Genomic DNA, 16235 nt, shown 5'->3' on the forward strand with positions numbered 1-16235 from the left:
ATATAAGATATATAATTATATCTAATCAAATTTTAATAAGTGAATTTTAGGAAAGAAAATCAGACATTTAAAAAGACTTGCATTATAATACACTTGTAACCTTGATTATAAACTTTTTGATGTAAAATAAACATTTTCTAAAATAATCCAAATGGCTAAATAGCTACCCATACCTTCTCAAATAATCTCATTTCATCTCAGGAATAGCATATGTCCTATTCACAAGCTGTCTTCTAGAATTTTAATTTTAAATTACACTTGTTATTTCCCTCCTTTGTGTGAGAAAAGCATATCAGAATAGTTACATCAGATAAATATTGAACATTCTCAGAGTGTTCCTAGAAACAAGACATTTTTCTTCTTGCATCTTATCAGATAATAGCCTCTATTTAGCCTTGCCGGGAATTCACTGTAATTTCCAAACTCTATTTATTCATTTATGATACAGATGAACTCGCTTAGTAAGAGTTAGTTGCGATCTCTGGTTCACAGCTCTAGTCTGGTATAGTTTAATGTGGACAAATAACATGAGTAAACAAATCTGTTTATGCAAGAAAATAACTCAAAATAAGATACAATAAAAGATTTAAAGAAATAGAAAAATGTGGCCTCTTCATGGATAGAAAGACTCAATATTATGAAAATAACAATCTTAGCAAAAGCAATCTACATATTCAATGCAATCTGAATACAGATACCAAATTCATTTTTCAAAGAGATCAAAAGGGAAACTGTCAAGTTTATTTGGAGAGGAAAGAGATCTCAAATAAGCAAAACACTTCTGGAAACAAAAATGAAGTGGGAGGCATAGCACCCCCTGACCTCAAAACCCACTGCACAGAGGTAATAACCAAAACAGCATAGTACTGGTACAATGGCAGTCATATAGAGCAGTGCAACAGCGTTAAGAACCCAGAAATAGACCCAGCTATCTATGGTCAACTGATATTCGACAAGGAAATAAAATTAAATGAGGAAATGGCAACCTCTTCAACAAATGGTGCTGGCAAAACTAGACTGCTACCTGCAGAAAGCTGAAACAGGATTCACCTCTCATACTACACAAAAATCACCTCAAGGTGGATCAGAGACTTGTGAGCAAAGCCCAAAACCATAAAGTTCATAAAAGACAAACTGAGATCAAGCTTAGAAAGCCTAGTCTACGGTATAAAGAAATTGCCAAACACAGTCAGAAATGCATGATCTGAAGAGGATAAGATTGATAAATTGGACCTTCTAAAGATTAAATCCCTATATGCATCAAAAACTTTTCCCCAACAGGGTGAAAAGAAAATGTACTGACTGGAAACAAACATCTGGCAAGATCATCTCAAACAAGAGTATAATAATGAGAGTTTATAGAATACTCCTGGGCCTCCATAAGAAAAAGACTGATAACCTACAAAATGGGCAAAAGACATGGAAAGAATTTTCAGAGAAGAAGATATTCATATGGCAAACAGTCATAAGAAAAATTATGCTCCAAATCACTGACAATAAGAGAGATGCAAATCAAAACCACAATGAAATATCATCTTCTTCCAGTAGTAGTGGCAAAGTTTAACAGGACAGCAAGTATTGAATATTGGAGAGAATGTGATGAGATAGGACCTCTTACACATTGTTGGTGGGATTGTAAAATTCTATTTCATTGCTTGGAATATACCCCAAGAAAATGAGAACTGAGGCTCAAACAGAAACTTGTACACCAATGTTCACAGCAGATTATTCACCACTGCCAGAACAGGGAAACAGTTCAGATATCCAATCACAAATGAATGGATTGCGAAATTGTAGTACATTCAAGAATGGAATACTATGCAGCACACAAGAGCAATGATTTTGTAAATTATTACCTAACTTGGGAGGGAAAGAATTATGCTGCGTGAACTACCTCATTCCCACAAGGACAAATACTGTACAAACCATTCTTGTAGAATGAGTATGAGGATCCAAGGAGGGGAGGAAGGTGGAAGCAAAGGGGTGAGAATGGGCAGGAGGGTGGGCTGAGGTGTTGATGAATGGGTGGGTGAAGGAAATAGGGAGGATTTTTTGTGAAAAACAATGTATTCAAACTTTGTAAACAAATCAGTACAAAATTTAAAAAAACACACAAATCAAACGAAAACAATTACGTTCCAGACAATATGCTCAAATGCTGAAGATAATGCTTCCCATTGTGAGCACTAGAAGTGCCACCGTTGACTTATGCTAAAACTGCCATGACAAGTCTATGTCAACAGGAAGTGTCAAGGAAGACAAAGTCCCCCAAACAAATGAGGCCTGGAGGGGGGTAAAAATACTAAAACTGTGTCACAACAAAGGCAGCTAATACTTTTTTCCCTTCTGTTTTGCTTGCAGATAATAAATACAATTCTGTTCTTCTGGAAGTACCATTACATCATGATTCCAGGATGGTTATAAGAAGCAGCTCAGAAGTCACGGTCTGTACTTCTATGCAGTGGGCTTGTCAAAGAAATTCAGCATGCTCCCTGTAAAGAATTTGTGTGAAACAAGTTTCTCCATTTTAATGCATAAAAATTATCTCTCTGTGAACTGATCTTTTATAGGGTCTCTGAGTCTACCATCTCCTTTTGTCACATTCTGCAACATGTTAAGTATTTTACAATATTAATTATTTGTATTATCCTAAATGCAGACTCATTAAACACTGTGTTCTAGGGTCTACTCAGCTCCTAAAACCCCATTTCAGTTTGAAATGCATAAAGAAGATACCAATGCTGTTCACATTAAAACATGCCTGATTGGCTTATGTGTAGGTATCAGTGTCCGTTTTGTGTGCTGAAGCTACATTTTATACTCTGCATTAGTGCCACTGTGTAATAAATACAAGTGCATGTAACTTGTGGTGAGTTTAATTCAGTCTACTTAACCCTGTTCTCAAGTCAGTTTTCAGTTTTGCTTAGATTTTCTTCCTCAGACATACTGGTTGAACTGTTAAATGAGCAAACACAGTGAATTAAAAAAATAGAAATCTTTTATTACAATAAAATCTTATCTCCTGCTATTGACAATTGTTTTCAATCTAAATATCCATGCCTATAAAAATCATAATCATAGTTAACTTTTTAACTGTTAGCACAGCAAGTTTATATTGATCTGCAGGATGATCTGTATGTATTAACCTCCTCTGTCAGCATTTGTTATATAATAACTTGGTAGCAGCAGCAGCAGAATTCATCTTTCTTATAGGTACAAATATTTAAAAGGAAGATAATAATAACAACAAAGCCTTGCTATAAATGACAACTTGGAATTACAAAGTAATGTTTCTAGGTTCTAAACAAAAAGCTGCTGCTTCTTTTTCTTTTCTCTTCTCTTCTCTTCTCTTCTCTTCTCTTCTCTTCTCTTTTTTCTTTTCTTTTCTTTTCTTGTAGGAGTGAGGGCAAAAAGTAGGTGTTGCCTACTAAAATCTCCAAAATATACTCAGGTACATCAGTGTAAATTCCATTTTGTAAATTGTGACAAGAAAGAAAACTCATGAAAACTTTAGTTACAATCTCAAAAACAAAAACTCAAACTCTTTGCTGTTGAGTTGTAGGTCGCTTTCAGAACTGACCACCCAGCCAGTCTCTGGAGACTTTAAATTGCACAAGAGGAGACTGCTCACCTTCCTCCCTTGGAGACACTAGTGTCTTCGAACTACCAGAGAGGGTTCACCTATATGGGGTGGTAGCTCAACTCCCCACAGACTATACCATCAGAGACTTAGGATATACATCATGAGTCATAAACACATGTGACCATATCTGCTTAAGTTCATTACACTAAAACTTTACGAATTCTGTTCCTCGGTCCATGTTTTAACTATTGAGCATTTATCTAGCAGTTACTTTGTCCAAACTGTTCAAATAGAGGACAGATGTGTTATGACAGGAATCTGGAGAATATGGTGTTAGCTTTCTGACGGTATATTGTTGCTGCAACCCATTGAATTAGAACAGACTCACAGGTGACTCCCAACAGGTCTCAGAGGCAGTAAAATTGCAGTTCGGCATGGATCATTATACATTTAGATTCTAAAGCAGTCTCTGATATACATTATTAATAGATATTTGATAAATAAGTTTTTAATCAAATGGTTCAGAGCTTGATTTCTCCCTTCTATACTCAGTAGAATTCTAAAAATCATACCATTATTCCAAAACTTAGAAACATATGCAATGAAAACCCATTGATTTTTATAATTATAGGAATTTATGTAAATGAAATTGTGTGCCACTTTAATGTATATTTCTATATCAATATTCCTCAAAAAGTGTGATGACAGCTTTACCTAACTCTTGTGTTTTGATTTTTTCCTCAATTGAACTAATACTTCTTATACTCCAATCTTCAGACGCTTGGGCAGAAGGTGAAGACCTGTATAATGTAAAAAGAGTCATCAGTTAGTAAAGGAAGGATCTACTAAAATTAGTGAAACAACTTTTAGGTTACTCTCTTACATGGAATTTTAGAATGTTTATGTTGATATGTTACATGTGATATATGTTATGATGTGGTATGATACATGTTATTTGCTGTTGTTGGTAGGCTCTCTCTCACTATGATTCATAGTGATTCTATGAATGACAGATCTGAATATACATATATGACAGTGGAGATTAAACAGTAATATTTTCATAAGTCTCATGTTTTACATTTCATGGTAAATTAATATAAATTTGAGTTTTATTTTAAAATGATTGGGATTTTAAACAGTACTAAGGTAGTATTTTTTTTTCCATTTTTGTGAAATCAGCCTTTTCTGGAATGAGCATTTATCTTCAAAAGAATGAGATTTCTGAAGCATATGAGGACTACACATTTTTCTGAATTCAGTTTAACAGGCTAAGGACTAAAAATGACATTTCTATAGGAATTTGGTTTTCACTCCATCTTTAGAAAAATATCTGAATTAAATTATTGTTTCTCCATTCTTATTCTGCAATTTTAGACTAGTCTTTATAGTGTGTAAAAGGAATTACTTTTCTTCTAATCACAGTTTGGCATTAATGATTTTATTACCAGAGATATGAGACAATCAGTACCAACGGTAGATCAGATTATCTCTTTAATTTTTATGAAATTACTATATCTTATTAATTATTTAAGAAAACTATAAACAAAAATGAATAATATTTGAAATCAAGATATTAAGGACTTGAACAGACCAGAGGGCAGCATCGGAAGACAAAGTAAAGTATTGCAATGAAATGTGCGAGGATCTGGAGTCAGAAAATTAAAAGAGCCAAACTTTCTCAGCATTTCTTAAGCTGAAACTGAAGAACAAATTCAAACCTTGATGAGCAATATTTAAGGATGTTTTGGGCAGAATAGAAAATGATCCAGGAAGCATTTTATAAAAAGATGGAAAGAGTTTAACAGGGTCATTGTACCAAAAGGAATTGGTGGACACAGAAGAATTTCATGAAACAACTTATGAGCAAGAGCCTGTGGTGATAAAGGAAGAAGTTCAAGTTGCTCTGAAAGAATTGGCACAAAAAAAACCTCCAGGAATTTGATGGCATACCAATTGACATATTTCAACAAACAGACGCTGCCCTGGATGTGCTCACCAAGTTGTGCCAAGAAATCTGGAGGACAACAAACTGGTCAACTGACTGGAAGAGATCTATATTTGTTCCCATTCCAAAGAAAGGTGATCTGACAGAGTGTGGAAATTATCAAACAGTATCATTGACGTCACATGCAAGCAAGATTCTGCTGAAGATTATCCAAAAACAACTGGAACAGCACATCAACAGAACTCCCTGAAGTGCAAGGCTGTACTTACAATAGGCCGTTGCACAAGGATATTATAGCTAATGCCAGGTGGCCTTGGCAGAAAGCAGGAATGTCTATCTGTGTTTCATTGACTATGCAAAGACATTTGACTGTGTGGATCACAACAAACTGTAGCTAACTCTGAGAAGAATGGAAATCTCAAAACACTTGATTGTGCTTATGCAAAACCTATACTTGGACCAGGAAGCAGTCATTAGAACAGAGCAAGGAAACACTGCATGGTTCAAAATTGGGAAAAATGTATGTCAAAGATGTGTCCCATATCCATATCTTTTCAATTTGCAAACAGAACAGATTATTCAGGGGCCTGAGCTGTATGAGGAGAAGTAAGGCATCAGGATTGGAGGTAGACTCATCAACAATCTGTGTTATGCAGTTATGAAATCCTGCTTGTTAAACTGAGAAGGAACTGAAGTGCTTGCTGCAGAAGACCAAGGAGTGCAGCCTTCAATATGTATTGAAGTTCAACATCAAGAAAACAAAGATTCTCACCATCGGGCCAGTTGTCTGTATCATGACAGAATGGTGAAGAGATTGAGATTGTTCCCAGCTTCAGTTTGCTTGGCTCTACAATCAGCACTCTTGGAACCAGTAGCCAGGAAATTAAAAGATGAGTTGCAATGGGAAAGTCAGCTGTCAGAAATCTCTCCAAAGTATTGAAGAACAATGATGTCAGTCTGATCACTAAAGTGTCATGGTCTTTACAATTACTTGCTATGCATCAGAGAGCTGGACAATAACTAGGGATGATAGAAGGAGAGTTGATGCCTTTGAGCTTTGGTGCTGGAGAAGAGTATTGAATATACCATGGACTGCTAGGAGAACAAACAAGTTTGTCCTGGAGAAGGTGAAAACAGGCTGCTCCATGGAGGCAAGGATTCTGAAGCTCCACCTGACATACTTTGGACATGTTGCAAGGCAGAATCAGTCCTTGGAAAGGGACGTAATGCTTGGGAGGGTGGAAGGACAGCACAGGGAAAGGAAGGCCCTAGATGAGACGGATTGATTCAGTCACTGGGGTAATGGGAATAGATGTGTCAGAAACAATAAGATTGGCAAAGGATAGAACAGGGTTTAGGACTGTTGCACATAGGGTTGCTATGAGTTACAGGTGACTTTATGGCACATAATAGCAAGAACAACATGTTCATTTAAATTTTCATAATTATCATAGAAGACCATCTATTTAGACTTCAATTTTTATAAAATTAAGATGATAATAATAATAATAATAATGCTTTAACCACATATTATTATTTTCTATATATTTTATTGTCATTAAATACTTTTAATAGCATTAACTTTCTAAACAACATGCCTCTGGAAACTCCAAGAATTTTAAGAAAATATACTATTAGAAAGGTTTCACATCGTTGTTTATAGGGTCGTTATGAGTCATGCTAGACTCAATGGCAATTAACAATAACAACAACAAATACTTTTAATAGCTACATAGTATTTGATTTTTTTAACATCCTATTGTTTATTTAGAAAATCCTTCTGTTGTTGTTGTTGTTGTTGTTATGTGCCATTGAGTCGTGTAGTTTCTTCCTTAGTTTTGATTTTTATTTAAAAATATTAAGTTAAATAATGTGAAGTCTTTTTCTCTGTGATTAAAAAATAATTAAATATTGTTCCAGCATCAATTACTGAGCAAGTTTTTTCCTGTTGATTTTAATCCAAATAAATTAATTATACTTTATCTTCTAAGATTCATTCATCTTGCTTTTAAATTACAATAATTCTGTTTTAACTCATATTTTCTAATTAATTTTCATGAACATTTACAGAGATTTTGGATTTGCATTCATTCATTGTTGCACTCTTCTTTCCCCCGCCCCCAAGTTCACTCTTCTCTTTGAAAAGTAAAAGAAAAATTTCTTCATTGGTATACAATCCCCCCAGCATCCTCCACCTCCTCCCCCCACCCAGAGTGTTCTCCACTCTGCAACCTTCATTCCGGACTCTTATGATAATCATAATACCCTATATATAATATATTGCTTTTGAACTGTTCTCTCTCTCATCCATTTCAATATTAACTCACATTTTTAAAGATGTATTTTAAGATTGTTGTTGCTGTTGTATACTATAAAGTCAGAACCAGCCCATAGCTGACCCTCCAGTGGGTTTTCAGAGGCAGTAAATCGCATGGGAGGAGATTGCCTATCCTCCCACGGAGCAGCTGGTGGTCGTGAACTACATGCAGGACAGCTTCTTACCACTAGGCCACCAGAGCTCCCTTATATTTTTTATTAGCTGTGGAAAATTGTGCTTTCAATCTAATATATCTTTTGAAGAAAAACGATTCTCTAAAGCAGCCTATTAATAATTTCATTATGAAAAATAGATTATAAAACAAGCAGAAACAGTTCTTACCATTTTTTAAGTCCTGCTCCAAACTGTGAAAATAAAAAAAAAAATCCCAATAAAAATCAATTTTAAGCATCATAAAAATTGAGTTAATTTACACATGAACTCAATGGTAATTTCATGAATAATCTCTTTTATATATGTCGATCTTAGTAAACTCTGACTTCCCATACTGGTCTTCTGTTATTATCTGTTCCTATTTATTCTCTTCTTTCATCTCTGTTTCTAAATCTTATTGTTCCATCAGAAGAAAATCCTAATGCTACTTCTTCCTAAAAGACTTTTCACACCATCAAATATGCACAAGAGGAGAGAGATGTTTATGGTGCAACAAAGCCGTTATCATTTTCACATTCGTCACCTGTACAGTTCAGTGTAGCTTCAGTGTATTCATTAGATTGTGCAACCTTCAACATCACCTTAATAGAATGTTTCTTTCTCTATGTTAACCTTTCCTGTAGTTTAGATAGTAGTTGCCTCATATAATATTTGTAATTTGGTGATTGATTAATCTCTCACCTTGTAACATTATCTACGTTTAACCATTGTTTCATTGTAATTCTTTAAAGTTTCATATTAATACTCCATTGTATATACATAGTATAGCTTATCAATTCTTCCATTGATAAGCATTCAAGTTGTTTCCATATTTTGGCTATTGTGAATAATGCTTTAATGAATATAAGCAGGCATATGTGTTTCATGGTGCTAATTTCTCTGGAATATATACCTAGTCATGAGGTTTGTAAAACACATGATATTTATATTTCCAGTTTATTTTAAGGAAGGTCATACAATTTCCCAGAAACATTTTAAAATTTTATCATTACTAAAGACTTAGTATATCATTTTCAATTTAGCATTGATGGAAAAGTTGAAAACAGAACAAAGTTGGAAAAAATAAAGCCCAACACAACAAAAAGAATAAAACAAAGTCTTTAGTAATGATAATGATCATTTAGTAATGACCATTGTTTTAATTAGCATCTTGGGCAAGCAAAGCAGGTCACATGACTTTGCTTTACAATAGTGAGGAGAGCCTGAAACACTTACTTATTACAGAAGGTAAAAGACCACAGCCTTCAATATGGATTACATCTCAACATCAAGAAAATAAAAATCCTTACCTCTGGGCCAGTATGTAACAACTGATAGATGGAGAGAAGATTGAAGTGGTTAAGAATTTATTCATACTTGTATCCAGTATCAAGGCCCTTGGTAACAGCAGTCAAGTATTAAAAAAATTGTGTTGTGTTGGGAATGTCCATTCTCAGGGACATCTCCAAGGTACTGAAAATTAGCATTACAAGTTTGAGAGCTAAGGTGCTCCTCATTCAAGCCATGGTCTTTGCAACTGTTTTCTATACTTATGAAAGCTGGGCAGTGACTAAGGATGACAGTAGAAAAATTGATGTCTTTGAATTATGGTGTTGAAGAAGAGAACTGAATATTCCATGGACTGCTAAAAATCTCAACACATTTGTCTTGGAGAAGGTAAGCCAGGATGCTCCTTGGAAGGAAGGATAATGAAACTCCATAATACGTAAGGGAGTGGAAAAAAAAAAACATCCAACAAGTCAATAGTTACTTTGCTGAGAATATTCCCAGTAACATAATAGGGAGAAAATTGCAATTCCAATTAACTGAATCAGTAACTGCAAGGTGAAGAGCTGAAGATACTAAATTTGGTTTTGTTGTTATTTTGTCCTGCCAAGTAGGCTCCAATTCTCAGCAACCCAACTGCAACATGCAAACAAAACACTGCAGAGTCCTGCACTGTCCTCACAGTGACTGCTGATGGAGAAGCAGTACGAAGGTGATGGGTTAGTAATCAGGTGACGGATTCAGAAGTTTGAACAAAAAATGGGAAAGACAGGAGTAGTCTCTGCAGAACAGAGAAAGTTCTTGTTAATAAACGGAAAAAATATAGAGCATTCTTAAAGATATCTTTGAAGTGGGAAGTCAAGAACTCATACTATGCCAGTTTTTATTATGTAACATTCTCCAGTGCTTCTTCAGCAATTCTATAGGAGCAGTAGAGATGGTTGGCAGCAGATAGATCAAAGTTGGCAGCTAGTAATATCTGAGGACCATTAGGGAAAATAAATAGAGGGCCAGATCCACTGATTGATGGGTGCTCTAAACATGAATTGATTTGTAAAGAAACCAAAGCAAAACAGGACACAGTTGATTTGTCACTTATAGAGGAGGGGGGGAAAGTATAATTACTAGCATGAGAAATCTCAAAGTATCAGAGATTTATTAGAGTTCAATGATTAAATGTTCACTCACTTACTCTTTGCCAGTGAGTTGGAATTGACTCAGGGCTGACTTTCTCGCAGGTTTTCAGGGGAAATCCTTGGAGGCAAGGATTCTGAAGCTCCATCTAACATACTTTGGACATGTTGTAAGGAGGGACCAGTCCTTGGAGAGGGACATCATGCATGGGATGGTGGAGGGACAGCACAGGAGGGGAAGGCCCTCTGTGAGGTGGATAAATTCAGTGACTGGGATAATTGGGATGGGTATATCAGTTGAGATTGTACACAGCTTTAGTTTGCTTGGCTCCACAGTCAACAGTCTTGGCACCAGCAGCCAGGAAATTAAAAGGTGCATTGCCATGGGAAAGTCTGCTGTTAGGGACCTCTCCAAAGTACTGAAGAGCAATGGTGTCTCTCTGGAGGCTAAGGTGCGTCTGATACAGGCCATGGTCTTCGCAATCACTTGTTATGCATCAGAGTGTTGGACAATGACCAAGGAGGATAGAAGGAGAATTGATGCCTTTGAGCTGTGGTGCTGGAGAAGAGTATTGAGAATACCATGGACTGCTAGGAAAACAAACAGATTTTTCCTGGAAAGGGTTAAGCCGGGTGGCTCCTTGGAGGCAAGGATTCTGAGGCTCCATCCAACATACTTTGGACATGTTGTGAGGAGAGACTGGTCCTTGGAGAGGGACATCAAGCTTGGGAGGGTAGAAGGACAGCGCAGGAGAGGAAGGCCCTCTATGAGGTGGATTGATTCAGTGACTGGGATAATTGGGATGGGAGTGTCAGAGACAGTGAAATTGGCACAGGACAGAGCGGAGTTTAGGGCTGTTGTACATAGGGTCGCTATGAGTCGCAAGCGACTCGACGGCACATAACAACAACAACAACAACAACTTATTGGAGATGGTGTGATTGGCACAGGACAGAGTTTAGGACTGTTGTACATAGGGTCGCTATGAGTTGCAAGCGACTTGATGGCACATAACAACAACTACACCAACATACATCAGATAGGAGGAAAGTGCCCATGTCTCTCTCCCGTGGAGTTCCTGGTGGATTTGGACCACCAGCTCTAGATTGGCAGCACAACTATTCATTAGGACACCAGAGCTCCCCTGATGAAATATTGGGCTTTAGAATGAGCATAAATATAAAATGCCAAAAACAGAGAAAAGTTTTCTAATACAAATTATGAGCATTTTAGGCTCACACTTTTCTGTCCTCTTAGCCAACACACTATCAGGGACAGATGCCATAAGATAGTGAAGAACACAGGTCTCAGACGGGCTTGGTCTGGATGTTAGCTCTGCCACTGACTGTGTGATCTTCAGAAACTGTCAATCTCCTGAATCATTCTGAATAAATTACAGAGGTCTGTAATTAGGGATAATGCTAATCTCTACCTAGCAGGGTTTCAGAAAGGACTCAAGAAAAGTATGCATAGTAAGTATTTACTACAGAAATCACATGATAAATATTAGCTTCATTGTAATGTCTCTTAATACCACTGTTTTATATATTATAACTATTTTAAAGCATACTTTCTAAATATTCTCTCTATGCCCTTCTCTCAAACTATGATGGCATCCTAATGACTTGTATTGATTAAATGAAGAGGAAAATTGCAATTCAGTAAAGATCAGACCAAATTAAATGATCTATGGCCTGGGCAGACGAAGGGAATGAAGTAGGGGAGGAAGGTAAAATTTCTCTTTGTGATTATTTCCATCCTTCTTCAGGGTTTTCTCATTCCTTGGGTGGGGGTGGGGAACCCAGCAAAAACAAACCCATAAAAAGTACTTTCATAGTAATTCTTCTCAGAAGAGTTTGTGGTTTGTTTGGGTTTTATTCCAAAATTCAGTATTAAATTACAATCAAACTGCCTTGACTGTATTCACCCATTCTGGTAAATGCATCTTTCCTCTTGACAGCCTCCTTGGCGCAGATTCTTACTACAATAAAAACTACTATGATCTAATTAGTGGTGCTGTGTGTGGTGGCATCAAATCAAACTCATGGAGACTAAGTGTGACAGCATGGAACCCACACATAATGTATCCTTTGCTGTAACCTTTTAAAAAAATTATTTTATACTGGTTTATATACAAAGTTCATAAAGTTCATATACATTGTTTTTCACACAACCTTTCCCCTTTTCCTAGCTCCAACCATCAAACTATGCGACCCTATGTTCAAGCCCTTCACCCACCTCTTTGGATCCTCATACATGCTCTACAGTAACACAGTACAAAAATACAGAATACAGTCTTTTGTCTTGATGAGACTGAGTTAGTTCACTTAGTGTCTGTCCTTTGCTGCAATCGTAACCAGAATAGATCAGCAGTTCTCCTCCCTCTTCAACTGAGCACCTCAGAGCTGCTGGGTGAGCCTGACTTCAGTTAACGCTGAGCATTTGACCACTGTGCTGGACAAATTCATTGTAATCAGGTCACTCTCTCACTTGTTAAACAAGTGTTTGTGTCACAAAGGATGCAACATCTTGACCATTTCCTTGAAAAGTTTATCTAATAAGTTACTATCCTGATTGAAAACAAACAAGGTACCATTCTCAAAAGAAACCCAGCATCCCTACCCCTGTGCTTAGGTAACTTGAGTCAAAGCCAGCTCGTAGCTGACCCTCCAGTGGATTTTCAGGGGCAGTAAATCTCACAGAACATCTGACGTATTCAAACAGCCTACCTTTGGATTGGATATGCAAATCCTTACTTTAAACCAGCAGAACTCCTTACCCTGAAAAACCACTAATCTGCTCCATAAATTTGTCTGTTCTGAACATTTTTCATAAATGGGATGTGGACTTTTGTGACTATGGTTACGGTAACACAACCCTGTAAATATGTTGGAATATGACATTTTAAATGGATAAGCTTTATCACATATACAAACTGTTAGTACAAATGTGCACTCACACACACAACAAACAATTAGGAGAGATATACAGTGAATGACTTATTCAGAGGTGAAAAGTCTACAAATTAAGAGGAAGAACGGGCCTTTGGTTCACCCTTTTCTTCCTCCCACCCTCCTGGGAGATGAATGTTTCCCACTAAAAGAAAATCTCAACTTTAATTGGGGAAACAACAATACGAAGTGAGCAAAGTCACACAGAAAGCATTAACTCGGTTCTAATTTCTAACTCGGGCCTTTAGCAGATGTGGGATAAAACATCCTGATCAACCACAACATAACTGAAAGGCAACACTCCACATCGGCACAGTGCTCACGAGTTGCTCCCAGTTCCTAAATGGCTAGGAGGTGAATAGAAAAAAAGCCAGTAGGCATCAGACCAGATTGAATAAAGACAACAGATTGCTCCATAAACATCGAGTTCTTTTGTTGAAAGCCTGGGCACATGGAAGGTCAGTTTACAAACAATAGGAAAAGTCCCATCACGTGCAGTCTCTCCTTAAAATGGTTCTGGGCAGAAATAACTCTTAACTGTGCATTTCACTTAAATGGGACACTGTTTACTGTTAGTCTCTCTTGGCCAGGTAGAGCTACTAAAGTGGACTATAAAGTTATGCCGTGTGTGCCCCACCTGCACCATAGCAGAAGAGACAAAGAAAGCCTCCTCTCCAAGCTATTTGATACCTGTTGCCTATTTCCTTTTTATAACCCTGCTAACAAACAATGTGCCACATCTTACTCCTTTGGCTTTCTGAAATGAGAAGAAGGTTAGTCCAGAATTATATTATTTTTTAAACTTGTTAACAAAAATCAGGCCAGGGGAGGGGTGATTGGGGGAATGTTGCCTTGTGGACTAAAGATACCAGAAGGGAGAGGAAGACAGACATCCTGATTTGATCCTAACAGTAGGAGGGTTTAAATAAACCTGTGTTTAGGCAAGCACGTCCTTCTCCCTTGTGGGCTGTCGGGCTGTAACGGACAAGCTTGTTCTCTTCTTTGTACCAGCCTTTCCCAACAAATGGAATAAAAAGATAAGATGTGGGGAACTCTGAAGGATTAGTAAACCAATTCCCTGCTTTCACGTATGGGCCCAAAATCCAAAAATTCACACTACCTGCAACTCAAGATAAGCATTCTTTTATGTAACTCAGGACTAGGATTACCAGGGAATTTGGCAGCGTTTTCCCTGGCAATCACCAAATCTGCAAATTTGGCAGGGTTCTCCCTGGCAATCACCAAATCTGCCTTGCTCTCTGGGATCCAGTCAAGAGGTGGGCAGTGCTGTTACGTCACTGCCCTAAAGTAAACAGCACCTGACATAACAGGTGATAAATGAATAAATGCAGACACAAATTGAAAAATGTCATACCTTCGTTCAATACTAAAACCAGATGATAATATTTATTATGTTTTAATTTTTTTATTGTGTTTTAAAGTTATTTTTAAGTAATGTAATGTTGAGGGGAATTTTTTTTCTTTTCAAACATTCAGGAATTTTAAAAATGAATATGCAAACATTCACCAAAAATTATGTTGAACAATTAATCATTTAAAATATTACTAACAAGACTTTATTAAAAATTAAATTTTCTTGTAAAAAGATTTTTGAATGAATGATTAATGTCACCTTAATAATTATAGCTACCTCAATAGAAATTATAGCATATGAAATGCAAATAGATGCGCTATATTTACCAGTTCCACACTAACAAACATAACTATCATATAAATATTCTCGATAAAGCACACAAAAATTAAGTATTATAAGATTCACAAAAATTAAGTATTATAAGATTCTTTGTGATGGTGGTTGTTTACTGTAGAGTCAGCAGGGACCCATAGCTCACTCTCTAGCAAGTTTTGAGAGGCAATTAATCACACGGGAGGGGATTGCCCAACCTTGTCCCACAGAGCAGCCTGTGGATTTGAAATGTGTGCCTTTGGGATTGTAGAGAAGCTTCTTGTCACTAGACTACCAGTGATCCATTATAAGATTTAGAAAATTTTTTTTTCACATTAACAATAATCAAATCTCAATTTAAAATCTGAAACCATAAAACACCTAGGAGAAGACACAGGAGAAAAGTTTTGAGACTTTATTGTAAGCAATGAGTTGCATTCAGAATATATACAGAACCCTTAAAATTTAATCTAAACAACTCCCCACCAAAAGGGCAGGGCAGTAAAAATCTTGAATAGACAGTTCCTAAAAGAAGAAATTCAAATGGCCACTGAGAACATGAAAAGATGTTCAGTTTCATCAGTCATGTTCTGTACTGGTAAGGCAGAACTCACTCATAGATGACCCTCTTGTAGGTTTTCTTAGGTTCACTAGTCATGTTTTTTTTATTAATAGTAAATGTCATCAAGTTGAGGGCAATTCAGAGTGACTCTATGAACATGTCCTATCCTGCACTGTCCTTAACATCCCAACACATCTCAGCCCATTGCTACAGACACTGTATCAGTTCATCTCATTGAGGATCTGTTTTTTATTCTGTGGTATTAACGAGTTTATTGTTCAAAATGGCTTTCCTTTTTTTTTTTTAAAATGTAAATAGCTTTAAAAAATTTTTGAAGTTACTGTTCACATTTCTTTTTTTTTTCTATAATTATATTTTATTAATTTTCATAAACATTTACAGAGATTTTGGGCTTCCACTCATTCATTGTTGCACTATTCTCTCTACCCTCCTCCCAGTTTGTTCTTGTCCAAATGCCACAGTGCTTGTCAAAGCCAGTTCTGATTAATCTTCTTTGTCAGTGTATCCTTTGCCATTCCCTATCACTCCTCCCTGTAGCTCCTGATGAATTTGAACCACAAAAAAAGGCACCATCTTTAGGCTAGCAGTAAAAAAA

General features: G+C 36.6%; 1 protein-coding gene across 1 annotated transcript in view; it reads right to left on the minus strand.

Moving 5' to 3' along the window:
* The window catches only part of CCDC178 (coiled-coil domain containing 178), a 79017-nt gene that overhangs the window by 31693 nt on the left and 31089 nt on the right, over positions 1–16235 (minus strand). The window contains exons 7-8 of the mRNA XM_006889223.1: positions 8188–8210; positions 4298–4383 (exon numbers count right to left, since the gene is read on the minus strand). Of these exons, the coding sequence (XP_006889285.1) occupies positions 4298–4383; positions 8188–8210 (109 nt within the window). The remainder of the gene's footprint in view (positions 1–4297; positions 4384–8187; positions 8211–16235) is intronic.

This window comes from Elephantulus edwardii, unplaced genomic scaffold, assembly GCF_000299155.1.
Source record: "Elephantulus edwardii isolate Elephantulus edwardi_28Jun2011 unplaced genomic scaffold, EleEdw1.0 scaffold00076, whole genome shotgun sequence".
NCBI classification, from domain to species: Eukaryota; Metazoa; Chordata; class Mammalia; order Macroscelidea; family Macroscelididae; genus Elephantulus; species Elephantulus edwardii.